This window comes from Phoenix dactylifera, chromosome 7, assembly GCF_009389715.1.
Source record: "Phoenix dactylifera cultivar Barhee BC4 chromosome 7, palm_55x_up_171113_PBpolish2nd_filt_p, whole genome shotgun sequence".
Taxonomy (NCBI): domain Eukaryota; kingdom Viridiplantae; phylum Streptophyta; class Magnoliopsida; order Arecales; family Arecaceae; genus Phoenix; species Phoenix dactylifera.
The window spans coordinates 13,201,692-13,219,617 of NC_052398.1; the positions used below are offsets into that span (position 1 = coordinate 13,201,692).

A 17,926-nucleotide genomic window follows, 5' to 3' on the forward strand; every position below is an offset into this window, starting at 1 on the left:
TTTCGTTTGATTTTGCTGGCCATACTCATATGAGGGCTGTATGAGCAGCAATTGTACCACAAAAAAAAAAAAAAAGAAAGAAAAGAAAAAGCAAGACCGTAGATGCCATATGCTGCAACCTTAGATGTACGCTTAGCAGGCTTGGAATGTGCAAGGCGGGGGCAGTTTGGGCAGCATCCATATCCAATTAAAACTCATTATCCCCGCCGGCCACCGAATTCTACCAACATCCTTAGTGGCCGAGTTGGCATGTCCGTGCCTTAGTGGGGTCTGCCATGGGCAAGGGATACCATGTTAAATTAACAAATATATTAGCAACCGTGAAGCAAGAAAGAGGGCAATAATGTGACTGTCCTGAACAAATCACAATATCACAGGCATAATACTCCACATCTCCACAATACCCTTCGCAATGACATACAAACTAGAAGCCAGTGAATTTTGATGTACAGCAGATAAAACTTTGTAATACCACACATTTAAAAGGATTGTTATGTTAATAAATGGCCTGTGGTAGAAGACATTCAAGAAGCATCAGAAACACCATAATGCAAGAGCACTTTTTTCTGCACAATGCTAGCTATATCATATAGAGATCAGCTGAAAATATTACAGGGATGACAGAATCTTGTCACTCCTGCCGTGTTATCATTCTTCAGCAGCACTAGCAGCACTCAGATCCACGCTGAGATCAACATTCTGCAGTAATAAGAGGACGTTAGAACTCATTCAAACTTGTGGTAATCACATACTTATGGAGAATAAATATTAGACTATAGTATAAAGTGGAACAAGAGAATGTTACAACGTGCACTAAGGATACTAAAGAACTTCTTTATAAAATAAAGCAGAATCTTTAGAAACCAAAAATCTTGTAGATGTGAGGCAAAAGCAAGAAGATACTCAGGAATAAGATGATAATGATAAAGTAATAGATATCATCATCCTGAGATGGTATAATATGAAACAAGAACCAGTGGACAGGGGATAGGTTTTGGATTGTTAGTAGAACAGAAGGGATGATCTATCAACATCTGGATCAAAGTTTACAGAATACGTGCTTTGATAGAAGATCTAGTTGATAGGGATGAACAAACAAAGGATACAGATATCCCAAATAGCAGGGAGGCACTAACCTACCGCATAAAATATAAATATTGCTTACTGGTTTTGGCTGTGGTTGTTTATAGAAAATTTAGCATAACTCTTATATAGATTTATATGTCCAAACAATAACTTGGCAATGTTCTAGATCATGCATCTCATTAGGCGGTTCTTTGGCATACTGGACTCGTAACAATTGCAAAGACAGTTGCTTAGAAAATAAAACATAAGGAGCCAATAGTGCACTAAGTATTTATGTGTGCAACCACGCTTGGCTTGGCTTCAAAGCATTATTCTGGAAAGAAAAGAAGGATTACAGGGAATTTTGTGTGCATGTTTTCACAATTGGGAAGGCAGTTGCTCAGAGAATAAAATTTAGTATAGTTTTATCTTAATATGGATATAGATTCGTATGACCAAACAATAATTGGGCAATGTTCTAGATCATGCATCCTATAAGGCGGTTCTTTTAACATACTGGACTCATAACAATTGCGAAGACAGTTGCTTAAAGAATGAAACATAAGGAGCCAATAGTGCACTAAGTATTTATGTGTGTGCAGCCATAGCCATGCTTGTCTTGGCTTCACAGCATTATTCTGTAAGGAAAAGAAGGATTACAGGGAAATCCGTGTGCATGCTTTCACAATTGTGAAGACAGTTGCTCAGAGAATAAAATCTAAGGAGCCAATAGTGTGACAAGTATTTGTATGTATCTGGCCATGCTTGACTTGGCTTAGCAGCATTATTCTGCAAGGAAAAGGATTGCAGAGACAATAGGGCATAAACACGAGGCAAAGTCATTACCTTTCCGGTGATCATGCGATACATATGAAGCACATCCATGACAGTTGACTCAAAATGTGTCGTAGCATCGTAACTCTGCAAATAGTGCACTTGTCAGTGGATTTCTGCAACTTGAAGCTAGAATATGTAATTACACATCATCAAGACATACAGTTGAGATGAAGCAATTATCCAGAGAGGGTTCATTGACAGGTACGAATCTGTCATAAGTATCAAAGAATAGCTCATCTACTGGCCCAAGAAGATCAATCCCTGGCTTTAGTTCTATCTCTGGACGATCAGTCTCAGCTTCTGTTGAGACAAATGCAATGAACTTCCCTCTTGGAGCAACATTGTGTGAATAAGAACAACAGAAGAGATACCTATAAAACCATATGAAATGAAAATCACAGACCAAGATAGGTGTTGCAGAAAGAGTAAACAAATATCATGAAGAATTCAGTGCGTTGGACATGAACTGATTAGTGCCTCAAGAAAGAAGACTGACATGTCTGACTTGCGTCCCAGTTGCTTCTGTGGCAGAATAACCTGCACTGAATGAGAGTCATCGGTATTTGGGATGGGATGGCTCATAATAGCTATCGCCCTTGCAACCTTTCCAACCTTTCTAACCTGCAGAAAACAAGTCTTTTAGTTTTAGCGAGTGGTCATTTATCTTCAAAACTCTTCCTAGATAATCTAACATTAGTTCTGCTACAATATGATGTTCTGAAATGCATATGTTGCTGATCAACTCATATAGTAGCGTATATTGTCCAGAATAATGGAAATATATCGACATTTTAAATAAATCACAGACAATATACATTCTAAGATACCATCAGATAGAGTTCGCGAAAAAATATGGGCATTTACCTTATTTGGTAAGTAGGAAGGGTCACATACGACCTTCTTGCACTTAGCAGTTTCCCCTTCTGATGTCACACCACAAACTTTTCCTTCCACATCAAATTCAACCTGCACAAGTGAATTTAATGCAATCTATCAGGAAAAATCTTCATTAAACAGGACAATTCAGTAGCATTCCAAAATATTTGTACGATCATTTAAAACTGCATTTATACTTTCATAAATCATTAAAAAAAACCATGATAAGCATGTATAGTAGTAGTAAAGCACCTTGCACTCTGGTTTATTTAACATGTATGTTCCACCATAAACAGCACTAAGGCGTGCAAAAGCCTGTAAGCGCAGCAAACACCTCAAATTAAGTAGATGAGATAATTATAAAAATTATAATGAAGTCTCAAAATGGAAATGACCAACCTGTGGTAGCTCTCCTAATCCATATAGAGGATAGATATATGGCGATCCTCCTTGAAAACGAGCTAGAGATTCTGAATAAAGCTATCACAAATACCAACCAACAATATTAGCACCAATTTTATCCCAGAAATAATGGCTTTGGCGAGAGATTCAATTCATTTTTGTAGAGAATTTAAAGGTATTCTCTGATTAGAAACAAGAAGTTTGATCCCTACAAAGAGCGTAAGAACATGAACAAAGGGTCATGACGAACTCAAAGAAGGTATTTGGCAGCTTAGTTGAGTCCAATATGGTGCATATTTTGCTAAATCAACTGGTTTGAAGACAAGGGCTTCCTGTGCTATTTTGCTAAAAAACAGAAAGCACCAATGTACATCCAAGGATCAACCAGGAGAATAGAAGATAAGATGGTAACAGATTTCATGAATCAAACCCTGAAACTCGAGAAGCAACTAATGGAGTTAAGAACTACCCAGATTAGGGCATAAAGCTAAAATATATCCTTAGAAAGCATTCCAACTATGAGAAAGACTGCACTATAGGGTAATCGCATAGATGATCCATGCAGATTCTCGTGTAAAGAACGGAAATATATATGTAGGAAGCACAAGAAAAATGTTCGTTTTTTATGCATCATACACAGATAGTTACATTTCATCCCAGTTCTCCACTCTCATAGAAAACATTATTAAAAATATAAAGAAAAAGTTAGGTTGTATGGGTGAAAGTTACAGCATTCTTAATAAGAATGTCAGGTCATTAACTATGATATGCAACAAACAGATTCACTCCCTTTGCTACTTTTGTGTCTTGAAATGTCCAAAAGCTAAACAACTTGTTTTCCTACTAGGAAACTCAGTGGACTAAGTTTTTATAATTTTCACCTATATACCACAAAATAAAGAGGGTATATGCAACTTAAATAGTTTTCTATAAAGGCTGTAATCAGGTAACACGCATGACGCTTGATTGCAATGGACTAAGAGTTGGGAGATATGATTTCATCATTTAAATTTCTTGTCCCTCTTGAAGCTCTTTCTAGACAATTAAGTGCTTACCTGGTTGACTGTACTGGGTAAGTTTTATATCCATTAAACAAACTGGGGAGTGTGTACAACATAAAGGAAATGCCATCTTCATGGATCTGAAAACCTCTGACTGAATGGCAGGGTGCATTTGACCACTCAAAAAGAGTGGATGCACTTAGCAACAAGCCTTACCTTCATCCTTTTAACAGTATCAAGGGCAGGTTCATTTAGATATCGGTCATCTCTATGAAGAGCCAATGCGTGACCAATGACGTCCACTGTATTGTCATCCAGTCCATATTTGCTGATCAAGAAAAGATAGGAAGGAAAAAAGAAAACAGAATGAATTGCAAGAGCAAAACATTAAATATGTTACTAGATCATATTTGGTATCAAAACATCCTGACCATATGCTTCTTACAGAAAAGTTCACCAATGAACACAAAACACACAGGAATCCCATGCTAACAACACAGCAAGATCCATCAGAGATGCATACAAAGGCAATCATGACTTGGATCACAAATAAGAATTTAATTGCAAAGGACAGAACCTTGTTTTTCACATTAAGAGCAGTTAACAAAAAGAGTCAAGAATGTGTGGTGGATGGAGATGTTGCATGCTTAACAAAACGTATGATGTCCTAATATATTATGGAGTTCAAACAAGGGCAGAAAACTGCTTGGTGGATGGGGTGTTGTATTCTTAATAAAATATATGATATTATGATATCTTATGGAGATCAAACAAGAGCGAAAAAATGTGTATGCATGAAGGTGCACTGAATAGTTCTGTTATACAGGATTTAAAGAAACGTTTGGTGACACGACATGATATCAGCTGAGTAGCAAATTGTGGTGCTGGGAAAGGCAAGGCCTGTGTCATGATTGTTTTGTTCAAACGTTGTGACATGACAAATAATTACTCATTAGAGGTATTCTCAAATTATTAGAGAGGAGGAAGAGAGAAGTTTGGGGGGGGGGGGGGGGGGGTTGTATTGCCTAAGTGAAAAAACCAGAAGAATTATGATCTATGAGAGAAGAGAGGAGCAAAAGAAAATGAAAGAAGACTTGAACGAAGAAGGAAAAGGTCTCCTAATTTCACAATTTAGCCAGCCTTGGAGGATCCTAGTTCAACTAGGACTCCCATATCAACAAAAGAGCTGAAAGGTCTGAGAATTTCCTTTCATTTTTTTTTTTCAAAATGCACCAGCAGCTCCAAGTATCCTAGTTCATTAGTATCTTCTTGCATTTTCTTTCTCTTCTTTGAAAAATTCAAATGAGAAGAGATTCTAGAGAGGAACTATGGTAACCAGTAACCATCATAACTTTTTTATATGGTTGACTGTAATGAGTTCACACTAGAAAGGATGCTTAAGGGAAGAGTCGTGAATGACCATGCTAAGATAGGTGCATCAGAATTCAATGATTATTTGCTTGTCCATATTTATCTTTTTGATAGTCCTTGAAGGCTAACTCTTATTAGGGAAAGAAACATGGTGTTCACCACCTAAAGTGACTGATCAAAGGTATTTTTCTTGACAGTAGGATTAATATTTAAACCTTTAGGAAAACCCTTTTGTTGTAACCAACTAGTCAAATCAATATGCAATCGGCTAGCCATCTCTCTATATCCAGACTTGCATATCAGATTAAAAACAAGAACTTCTTCTTCTCTACTTTCATGGTGCAAGTCGTTTTATAAAGTAAAACCTTTTAATGCTAAGTACAGTTTTCATAGCTGAAGCAAAACCATTATTTATCCACTTTGTCTCCCTCAAGACTCTTTATTATTCAATTCCTTCTTTAGTTTTCTAATTTGCTAGTTGATCCTTTTTAACATATCTTAAGCTTTTTTACTCTCATATAAATATTATTTTTAATCCCTATTACTTTCCACACCTTCCTTTAATCAGTATACTAGTCTTTGTAGATTAATTTAAATATATATTCATGACAACTGTAAAAGTTTAGCAGTCTTGCAGTTTTTTCTTGTTCTTTTATAAAAACCTTCAAAACTCAACTCAAGTTCTAGAGCTTTTTTGGCTTTTTTTATAATATATATATATATGATTGCTTATTAATGACTTCAATGAATATGGATTGACTTATTAAATTGAGCCTTTATTTTACACGTTAAAATGCCATGGTAAAGCTATTCTTTCAGCTAAGACAATTTTGTTAAAAGAAAAAAAAAATCAAAAAGCAATATGTAAGACAAATAAGGAATTCTACAGAATATATCACAGTCAAACATTATACTGTAAAAAGAAGAGCTCCACAATGTGGAAATGATAGGCAACATTAATTAGGTACCCACGAGATAAGTTCTCTAGTTGTCACTCTTGTAAGATCCAGTCCCCCATGTGTTTTTGGATCATTTTCATCGTAATCCTGGACGTAAATGAAGAATTTCCGAGCTCGGCGCTTCTCAAACAAACCCATCAATGGAGATTTGAGTGCTTCTATATCAGTTGCAGGAACTTTGTGAATCTATCTCAATGAGAAAAGAACAGCAGGTATTAAAAATAAGCATCATCAAACACCAAGCAATGGTAACAAATTACCAAAATGACAATGTTTCCTAACCAAGGAAGCAACTAATAAAGCACACAAGCATACCTTTCCTTTATTAAAAACATAGCTCCCATCCACTGCTTTGAAGGAAAGATATTTTGTAACATCAGTATGTATGAGAACACGAACCAGAGTACCATTTGCCATGATGAACTAGTCAAACAAACATTACTTAATCAGTTATATTATCAAAAAATAAAATAATTAAAATAGACTACATGTACATCAAAATGATTATTGCAAGCACTGTCAATTGCCAAATTGATAAAGAACTCAAAAAGACAAGGATGCTTGCACCCCTTGACATTCTATGATGATAGTTTGATAACTCATGGTTGCAAATTCCAACATAGGCTTGCCCAAAATGAACATTTTAAAATCAAGTGCTTAATCAAGTTGATTGTTTCATTATAAAGTGGTGCGAACACCAGTCCTAGATCATCGATCAGACACGTGTACAGTCGCAGGCACAGAAGGGTAGCCCACCCAGTGACACTTTGGCTGGATGACAGATTATGAGAGAGTTTTTTATGTTTTATGTATTGGGTACTTTGGTCTTTTCCGTAGGGGTACTTTAGTTTGTCTTTTCTTTTTAGTTTTTGCCTATATAAAGGCTTGTAAGGCTTTGTTAAAGGGATGATTAATTTTGAGAGCTTCCTCATATTTTTTTTTGTTGGTGGATTCCGCCACCCCGTTGGTGGATTCCGCGGGTTTAGTTACCATTGTTCGGTAAATTCCGGACGTCCTATTGGTGAATTTCTAGGATTTGCATCGTCCGAGACGTTGTTCTGCATCATAAAGTGTCCACATTAACTGCAGTTTGTTAACCTAAACTATTCTTCTGAAAAGACATCTATTTTGTGAAAAATGCAAAATGACAGCACTACTGAAAACATAAATAAGCAGAAACTTGGACCGATGAAGAGCATTCCTAACATAACATAAAAATACGCTGCATTTTGTTACAAAGAGATATAGTTGTTTGAGACATCCAGTCATACTTTTCACCTACAAAGATCTCTCTTATAAGTTATAATAGTACGCACCTAGACAAAGTGCCCACATGCTATGATAGACAACATAAGCAATAAGCCTCATACAATCGCTTTTGGTTTTGTGTTGCGATTTATTATTCAACATAGTTTGCATATAAATTCAAGCACTGTTGATCAAAACTTCCATTTCTTTTTGCACTTCCACCCAAGTCCCCACCCCCTCCCCCTGCCCCCTCTTTTCAAGTTATACCAAAGACCCATTGAGACCAGTGTCTGTTGTGCCGGTACCAGGCCCTGGACCGGTTGCCCGGTAGCATGGGTCGGTATGAGCCCATGCCGGGCTGGGCCGAGCTTGTACCAACACAGTAGAAGAGGTGGGGGAGAAGGCGAACGGAAGAGAGGAAAAGAGAGAAGGGGAGAGGAGGGTGGCCGGCTTTCGCCGACCCGGACGGAGGAGGCGGAGGCTGGCGACCTGGGCGGAGGCCAGCGGAGGAGGCCTCCATGGCCGAGTCCCCAATTTCATTCGAAATAGGGGTCCGACCGCTTTTTTTATTTTTTCCAACTTCACTTAAATATCGCGAAATTAAAAAAGCGCCCGGACTTCTGTTTCGAACAAAATAGGAGACCCGGTCGCAGAGCGCAGAGGAGTCTCCTCCGCGCGGCTCGTCGGCCTCCGCACAGCTCGCTGGCCTCCACCTCCCTCTCTCTTCCTTCCTCTCCCTCCTTCCCTCCCCTGCTCGCTCTCTCTTTCGCTCTCCTCCCCCTCCAATGATGACTTTTCTTTTTCGTTGCTAGAACCGTCCCGGTCCGCCGCCGAGACGGCTCGGTACGACCAGAATCGTCCGATTCGGGACGGTTCCGCCGACCTTGATTGAGACCATGTCTAGAATGCTAGTCTCTCATTTAATCCATCCAAAATGTCTTCATACCTCAACTACTAAGCCTTATCCAATCTATGAATGATTGGTTTTATAGATTAATTTGGTATACCAAGACTACCTCTAATATACAAATTTCTGAGCTGACGCTCCCTAGCTTTGCTATATTTTAAATATATTCAACTTTATCAAACATCTCATGACACGTGACTTTACATTGCCCAATGTTTTAGTACACATATTCGTGGGTTTCCTGATGCTTTCAAAGTAAGCAGGGATTGGAAGATGTAACTTGTGAATGGATTTTTGAATGACTTTCAAAGTACCGAATGACATTCAAAGTAAACGGGCTTGTTTTTTGGCTTTCTCAAAAGAGACCCAATAAGGATTGACTGAAAAGGCATGTAGCTGCTTGCAATTTGGGAAGATATAAATTCATAGTTGTGAAACTTCTAAAACATTTTCTAAAGTAAATCACTCAACTTGCTTATCTTGTGTATTATTAGTATGTTTATTTTGTTTATATCTTTAAAATATTTTTTTGGATTCAGCTTTATGATTTTATGAGGGCTGGCTTGGTGCAACAGTAAGGTTGCTCCATTTGACTTAGGTCTTATGGATTTCGAACAGATAATAGTCTCTGCGCATACTAGGGTAAAACTGCGTACATCTAACCCTCCTCAGACCCAGGACTAGGGCGCTCTTTAACATGATTTTATACTGCTTAAATTTATAATTTTGCATAATTATTTGTTGTTCTTGCATTAGCATTGCATGATTTTTTTTCATTTTGGGTTCAGGTTCATGTTTATTGTGTATTCCAAGTAGGTTACCCTAGAACTGTGTGGCATCACTTATTCATGTATTATGTTTTGTTATCGAAACCTTCACATAGTTCAAGTTATGAAAAAATTAGTTCACGAAATGTAGACCAAGTCTTGTCTCATAGCTTATATATAGTGCATCTTCAAAACATAAAAGACAATAGACATATGCAACAAAAGCCAATCTATCCATTTTTGGGGTTTCAATGTTTCATCAACCCTTTTCATTAATATATATAAACAAATTGCTAACATTCAGAAAGATGTACCATGGTGCATGTTATTTGCGGATGACATAGTGGTGATTAATGAAAAGATAAATGGATTAAATACTAAATTGGACTTATGAAGGACACTTTTAAAGGATAAGGGCTTCAAAACCAGTAGACCAACAATTATATGAAATACAAATTTAGCAAGAATGGAATTAACATATGATTCTGATTAAGATTGATTGATAAAAGATGCCACAAAGTGATATAAATAATTATTTAAGATTTGTCATACAAATTAATGGGGAGGTGGATGAAAATATTGTAATAAAATTAGAGCTGTTAGATGAAATGGAGAGATGCATCAGGAATTTATGTGATAGGCACATATCTTGAAGACATAAGAGAAACTTTCATAAAATAATGACAAGGACTGCAATGTTTTATGGTTTGGAATGATGGCAATAAGAAAGTACATGAGTGTGGCAGAAATGAAAATGTTAAAATGGATATATGAAAAATGAATATATTAAAGAAGCCATAAGAGTTGCAAAAATTATGGGCAAAGCAATGGAAAATCAATTCAGATGGTATGGATATGTACAATGAAGATATAAAGAGGATCTAGTAAGAAGAGTTACTTCACTTTGTGCTGAAGGTTGGAGGAAAAGGAGGAAAAGACCTAAGATAGCATGGATGGAGGTTATGAGGAAGGTTATATAGAAGCCTGAAATAACACTATAGGTGGCCCTAAATAGGAATACTTAGCAAATGAGGATCTATAAAACTAACTCCAAATAGATAAGAGAAGGATGGATGGTTATGACTAATGTTTCATCAACCTTTCTTTGCTGTTTGTCTTAACTAATAGATAGACTGGGATCAAACAAAGATTTCCAACTACCATCCATGCTTCTTTAGATGTATTCTCCCTCTTTCCCAACTATTTCAACAAACCAGAGTTGAATTGCAAAGGGTTCCACCAGTATTTGCTACATATAACCATTTCTAAATTTGTTTCTAAGCTCGTTTCTGATAAAAATCAATAAATGCAAATATCTCTATCAAGGACTCTTCTAATCGGTGATGTTAAAATACAATGGATCATTTAAATAGAAATGCACACAGGTGAGTTCCAATGAGCCAGCTGTCAGCTTGGAAGGTTAGAAAGGTTAGGTTCTTGTAGATCATAAAATGTTATGAAAAAGTATAGCATAACCTTTTCTTTATTTTCCTTTCATTTATTGCTTATGTTTATTATTAACTTCATGTACAGTTATTCTTAAAATTGATAAGTTTGGATCTTTGGGATATTTCCATCGTATGCGCAGCATGTAATACTTACTTTTCTTCATATAGACTCTCATCTAATTACAACAGAAATATATAATAGCATAAGATGATAATTTCTCTGTTAGGCAAAATATCTTCAGTCATCTATAATGGCTCCCTAAATTATTTGATGTCTACTGATTAACAGAGTTTTTTCTTCAAAATCTTTTGGTTCTGAAATATGTATATGAGAATATTTCGCATGGTACTGGATATTCCAGTTTTGACTATTTTAGTTGGCTGCCACCAGCTTCAGGTTAACTCTAAGCTGGAAACGATTGGAGCAGATTAGCATCTTATTTCTGCAAAGTCCATTCTTTCAGACTAGCTTCTGTTTCTTACAACACTCATTAACACTCTTATTTACATTCCACTTATTCAATATTTACTCACAAGGTTCATCCTGTAAAAGTATGCCCACCACCACAATATTTCATCTTGAAGTGCAATGCAATTTTAAAGCCTTCAGAGCAACAAATTCAATAGGAAACTTTAAATATTGGATATGGACAATATTAAATAAAAGTTCTTCAGGGTCAAAAGTTTAAAATCTCAAAGACCTTACCAGGCACCTCATGCCACAATACTATCAAAAATACAAGAAGTTGAATTTTCTGATAAACTAACAGGACAAGCTTAGTTTTTAACCTAGTAATAAGACGATCCAGGAAAGAAACAGAAGGCAGGGAACAATATAAAGCAGGAAGTTAAAGATTTGGAACTACACAAGCTGAACATTAGTACAATTGATTGCCAATCACTCCAAACAGCTCATATTACTAGTTTCATCATGACAATTTATCATTTTTATTGAAACAAATTATTGAAGTAGACTACATGCATGTGAGGTGAAGTTCAGCTTTTATTACTTCGTAACATAATAAATTATAAGTAGCAAGAGTGTATTACTTTATAACATAACAAATTATAAGTAGCAAGAGTGCAGAATAAACAGACCTTTGGAATCATGTCAACATTGTAATCTCTGCTAGGACCCAAATTTGCTGGGGGCTTATCACTGCCCCTAAACCTTTTCCAAAGCTGCATAAGAAAGGACGCTTTAGTTAGTTGACATAGCTCAGGATGTGTACCTCAACAGAAAAAAAAAAAAAATTATCTGATACATAGCGTGATCAAGGTTTCCATCTTGTCCAACATCTTAATTTATATCAGAAATAAATCCTGAGATATTGGCTCATACAATATTAATATATAATCCAATATTTTCCAATCACCTTTTTTGCTTCCTTAAATAGATGTTTTGACTAATAATCTCAAAATCAATGCACAAAAATACTTGCAATTTCCGACATACCCTATCAGCCAAGATTTTGATATCTTGGTTCTAATATACCAGCTGAGATCTCAGAAAATCTTGGAACTTTCCGAATTTTCTCATCTTCCATCAAAGCCGAGATTAACTGAGATCTCAGTTCATCTCAATCTCGGTCACCCACCAAGATGATCAATATCTTAGTCTTTAAAAACCTTGACAGTGATATTCATCTTTAAGGCACAAAAGAAATTATTGCTCAGCATATATTACATATATGGTCTCAAATCATAGTTATTGAGAGTAACTTGCACTGCTTGCTTTAGGCCCTGTTTGGGGGAGCTTTTGGACGGCCAAAAAGCACTTTCTGGCCCTCCAAAAGTACTTTTAGATATTTAGATAAAAAAATAGTGTTTGGTAAAATTTTTGAAAAGCTGTTTCAGCTTTTGCGGAAAGCTGAAAACAGCTTTTGGGGAGAAGCTCCAATTTGGAGCTTTCTGAAAATGTTGTTTTTAGCTTTGTCGGAAAGCTGTTTTTTGGACCAAAATACCCCCATTTAAATCACACTTTTTTTTTTTCCAAAACCCTTATCCCGCCTCTTCCTTTCTCCCTTTCCCTCTCAATCTTCTTCTTCTTTCTCTCTATTTGTTAGAGAGATAAATGATCATTAGAATGATGAAAAATTAACTTACACTAATAATTATAATATTTTATATATTTATTATTGTATTATACTATAAATATAATATTATATTACATTATACCATAATACATTGATACGTTATGTTAAATAATTTAATATTATATTAAATTATTATTCTATAATACATAATGTTATAGTACTATATTATAATAATATTATATTACATTACATTAATATTATACTATATCATATATTTATGTATTAATACATATTATATTTTATTATGCTCTATTATATAATACTGGTAATGTCCTTTATGGTCATGTTAAAGTGCCACAGCACTTTAGAAATGTAGTTACCAAACAGTAAACAGCTTTTTATAAATGTTCTGCTTCAAACAGTTCTACTTCCAACAGCTCTACTTCCAAAAGCTCTACTACTAACAGCTCCCTCAAACAGGGCCTTAGTCTAGCAGCTGCTTGGCAGATGGCATGAGAACAATGTAAGATAATAAAGGTGGTCGATTTCGGCAGGCTCATATATCGTGCAGTAGGCATCAGCTATTTAATGATCCCAGATGAACTTTTTTTCAGATCCTTACCTGGATGAGATTAAGTGAAGTTGACTCTCCTCCATAGTAATCATTCCTGTCCATGTGCAGGACCTGATACACAATGGCAAGTAAAAGAATTTGTCAGCAACCAGTATAGCAAAACGTAGATATAAATTTTAGTTGATTTTCCTAATTTCTCATCAAAAAAGCTGCATGCGATCTTCTGTCAAATTATATGCTCTCAACAATATAATGTATGTGCTCAGTGTCAGCTATTCATCTTTCATCTGCTGAAACAAGATTTAATTTTCTGGCAACCAGTAAGAGTCATAAAAAATCAAACAACATTGAAAGAAATTTAGTTTGTACTGGATAAATCCATGAGAATCTTTCCTGGGCAGCAACAAAAGTTTCAAGCCCTCAGATTTCAAACATGCTGGAAACAAATAAATGGCACAATTATGATAAACTCATATTTTTCTGTGCTAAGGTTCTTTTTTTTTTTTTTGCTTAACCTTTTTTAAATATAGAAATGTATTCAGGTGACCACTAATATTACTCAATCTGAAGATAATCTCTGATCATGTTTCACCTATAATAGTACAATAAGACTGGCAATATTCCTTTAAATTGGCACATAAATTCATCCACTTATGATTCGCTCTTCTAAAAAAATAATAAATATAGCAAATTAAGCACACAAAAAATTGTTATATTTCTAAAGGCGGTAAAATATTCAGGCATGCCTACCAGCACACAGAAACTATGGAGGAATTGAGAGCAATGGACATATCATAAGACATAATGTTGTCAAAGAAAACTAAGGTTGTATATTCACGCACTAAAGCCACGTTCAACCAAGACTACACGGAATAATTGAATGCACAAACATCACAAAACCAGCAAGTAACAAGAATCTGGCCTCATATTAACCCTGCTATAGGCGCCATACCAAATCAAGCGATCATAACATTTTCAACAGTATGGAGAAGTTAGAAAACCAAAAGAGGAGACAGGGACCACCAATAGAACTCAAATAACCTCTCCTTCACTCTCTAGTATCATGCGAATTACTGGATATCGCGACCATCGAGCACACAACTCAAGAAACACTTGCCGTATATTTTACAATGAGATGATGGAATAGCACAAGAAACATCAAATCTAGATCAAAACCAAACAGTTCAGTCCGCAAAACACTTCATTTCAGCCATCGATCATAAAAATCACAATAACAAAAAGAAATAATCATCAAGGAGTAATCGGAAAAGAAGATATTTTTTAGCAATCTAATGATATCGAACGAGATCGATGCACGCAAAACTCGATCATCGCCAGTTTCAATTACATTAACGCGTCACAAACAGATGACGAGGGCACCCAAGATTCAAAGCACCGGATCGCATCAAATCCAAGGAATACTCCAGATCAAGAGAGGAAGGAGAAGACCTTGAGGCCATCGACGGAGAGAAGACCGCTGAGAATGCACTCCTTGAGCCCGGTCCCGAGGACTATCACATCGTACTCCTCATCCATGGTGACGCCGAGCGGAGCACAGGGAGATGAGAGCGATCGAAGAGGAAAGTGGTCTCGTGAGAGAAGAGAATAAAAGGGAGATGAGTAAAGGAGAACAAAAAGGAAAAGCAGGAGAAAGGTAGATGCTTTGGTTCAGCTAAAGAAGTCCAAGGGAGGAGGACTCGATCAGACAATGCGGAATGCCGAAGGAAGAGGAGTTTACGAAAAATATGAGGGCGATTACAGGATATTGGTTCCGGTAACCATTGGTGAGAATAGAGACGTTTTCCGTGGCAACCGCACACAAACTCCAAAATAAGCTCGACTTTACTTGGCGTCAAACCCGGTCAAGTGAAATTAGACGACCGAGATTCGAAAATGGAAATCCAAGCCATTTACTATCTCTAAACTACAAACTAACCAAAAAAATTTATAACTCTTTGCCTATGAATCAAGGCATCACAAATTAAACAGCTTAAATAACATGACATGATAAATTTTTTTTCATAGGTTAGAAACATCCAAAGCGGTTGGCGTTTGGTTTGCATGTAATTTAAGATGGTTAGGTCACTATAAATTGTTCAGATTCTCAACTCATGTATCTTGTGACACATTTTAGGACGCAAGCTCTAATTTTATTGTTCATTTTCAAATTACATGCATAGATTTGGAATCTCTATCTTCATTTTTCACTTAACTAGATATAAGGCAATATCCCACCCTTAGCCTACCTCTCTATCTATAAATACACGCATAGATATGTATATACTCCATCATAGACCATATATTTGATGATTTGAACCATGGAGCTTAACTTAGACATGTTAAAACACATGCACATGAAAATTTTCAACTGATTTAGATACCAAGCTTCAGTATCGAAAATTTGCATGTGGATGTTGTACCGGTTGACTGGTTGAGTACCGATATGGAGACTGAAATTGGCACTAAAACATTGTATTGTTGTACAATTAGACCCACCCATTTTGTATACAACTTTGACTAATAAGGGATCTGCAAAATACATCATTTTTGTTTTCTAGGTAGCATAGACACTGTAGATGATAATTGTGGTGTGCATTTCCATTTTGTAAGGTTATCATTGATTTTGGACTTGTAGTATCATGTAAACATATACAATCATGCATGTATATGTTTAAGGTATTATCAGTTGTCTCTATGTCACGAAACAAATGCAGACTCGTTGAACTTGAGTTTCTTCAAATATTTTTTTTGGGTAATTTAAAAGCAATGACATTTAGGAAATAATATTTTCCGTAATTTAAAGCTCTTCTGAACTTTCTCTGACAAAGTAAATAAAATTTTCAAGAAACTCTTACTTCTAACTTTGTCGTCCTGTTCAGATAGCTCAAGCTGAAGGTTTGCGTGTAGATGTCAGTCTTGTCCTTTGCCTCATCTCCCAATGCTATGACATTAGCACCATGGAGGACCATGCCATAGAGGGCCATAAAAAGTGCTTCATTAGCCCCTAATAATGGCTGCGAGACTGGGCTCATGTTAGTCATGCGAGGATGTAATATTATGGAGCTACGTGTTGTCCTTAGCCCTGCCATCTCCAACAGCCAACGCCTACCTCCTTCTATCCCCAGCAAATGCCTCACCTTCTTCAGCTTTGAGATCATGAAATCTGGTATCACGCCCCAAAACCATCATCCAGGTTGACCACGTGACACAGTCGCATATGTTCTAAAGCAAGACCCAAGAAAGCATGCAAAGCTTGTAAATTCAATATAACCTTTTCATCGCCGAATAACAATGATCTCAATTTATATCAAAATTGTTCCGTCATCAACAAGAACAAAATTATCTAGTTACCAATTCAGCAATTTGACTGATATTAGCGATACTCTAACTATTCATTCACTCACCAATAATCCCAAATCGTAGCCAAATACCAAGTATCCTGTGACTCTAAAAAGAAAAGAAAAAAAGGTTGTGTGAGCTTTACAGCCCAGTAAAAATCCTCAACGGGTGCATACTAGTATGAATATGAAAACAACTTTTACCAATATATAACTGATGGGTAATAGTAAGATTCATGCATCAACAATCTAGTTTATATATTTATAAAACACACATATAAGCCATGCCAGCATACAGTTCAAGTTTTAACCATATAGAAACTTAATCAAATACATATCATAATAATTGGAGCCTCGAGATATACGTCATATATCACCACAGTTCTATTAAACACAATCATATATCACCCAATCAGCAATTCTATTCAACAGTAATTTAGTGAGATTACTTGCCATTAATTGGTTAGCACCAATTTGGATTCTAATAATAGTATCATTCCGGCACTAGACTAGTCTCGTTCATACTGCGCCTATGGCAAGCCAAATAACCACATACACCATGTTTTCCCACCTATGACCAGCAACCACAATATCGCATCTCAGCCCACTACTGAATCACATATACCAAATTTTCACATGTGTTGGCTAGTCTAGGTGCCCCTCTTTTTCTTGATCTTATATTTATGCAAAATTCAATTAAACAATTTCATCATCCTAGTTTGATTTTGGTATTGGACTCGTCACAACCATGCTCCAGCCTATCAAACATACCATGCTTCTATCCATGGTTGGCAATCACAATGTCATATCTCAACCCATGGACTGCACACCATGTTTCACACATGGTCGATTAGTTCAAATCCCCCCCCCTTCCTTTTCCCTTCTTACAATTATGTAAAATTCAATATAATTGTGCCACAACTATGATTAAGTGCAGCCACACTCCAACCCATGGTAGGCCAAACAAAATTCCGCATCTCAGCCTAAGGCTAACACAGCATATACACCATGTTTCTTGCTTGGCCGACCAGTCCAGATGTTGCCCAATTGCCCATCATATAATTATGCAAAAGTTGTGATTTTTTCTAAATGATTTA

At 36.3% G+C, this 17,926-nt stretch overlaps 1 protein-coding gene across 1 annotated transcript; it reads right to left on the reverse strand.

The window, feature by feature from the left end:
* Positions 1 to 311: 311 nt before the first annotated feature.
* On the reverse strand, positions 312 to 15,213 carry LOC103723664 (guanosine nucleotide diphosphate dissociation inhibitor 1). Its single transcript, XM_008814643.4, has 13 exons — positions 14,941 to 15,213; positions 13,540 to 13,602; positions 11,980 to 12,063; positions 6,827 to 6,934; positions 6,525 to 6,697; positions 4,398 to 4,509; positions 3,178 to 3,258; positions 3,031 to 3,093; positions 2,767 to 2,868; positions 2,399 to 2,523; positions 2,063 to 2,273; positions 1,912 to 1,986; positions 312 to 699 (listed from the first exon to the last, which is right to left on the reverse strand). The coding sequence occupies exons 1-13, from the start codon at positions 15,025 to 15,027 to the stop codon at positions 649 to 651; spliced, it is 1,335 nt and encodes a 444-aa protein (XP_008812865.1). The 5' UTR covers positions 15,028 to 15,213; the 3' UTR covers positions 312 to 648.
* Positions 15,214 to 17,926: the final 2,713 nt, after the last annotated feature.

Coding starts and splice junctions, on each gene's coding strand:
- LOC103723664 (XM_008814643.4), bottom strand. CDS start 15,027: ATGGATGAGGAGTACGATGTGATAGTCCTCGGGACCGGGCTCAAGGAG. Junction 12,064..13,539: donor CTTCACTTAATCTCATCCAG/GTAAGGATCTGA, acceptor TTTCTTATGCAG/CTTTGGAAAAGGTTTAGGGG. Junction 3,094..3,177: donor GATTAGGAGAGCTACCACAG/GTTGGTCATTTC, acceptor CTGCGCTTACAG/GCTTTTGCACGCCTTAGTGC.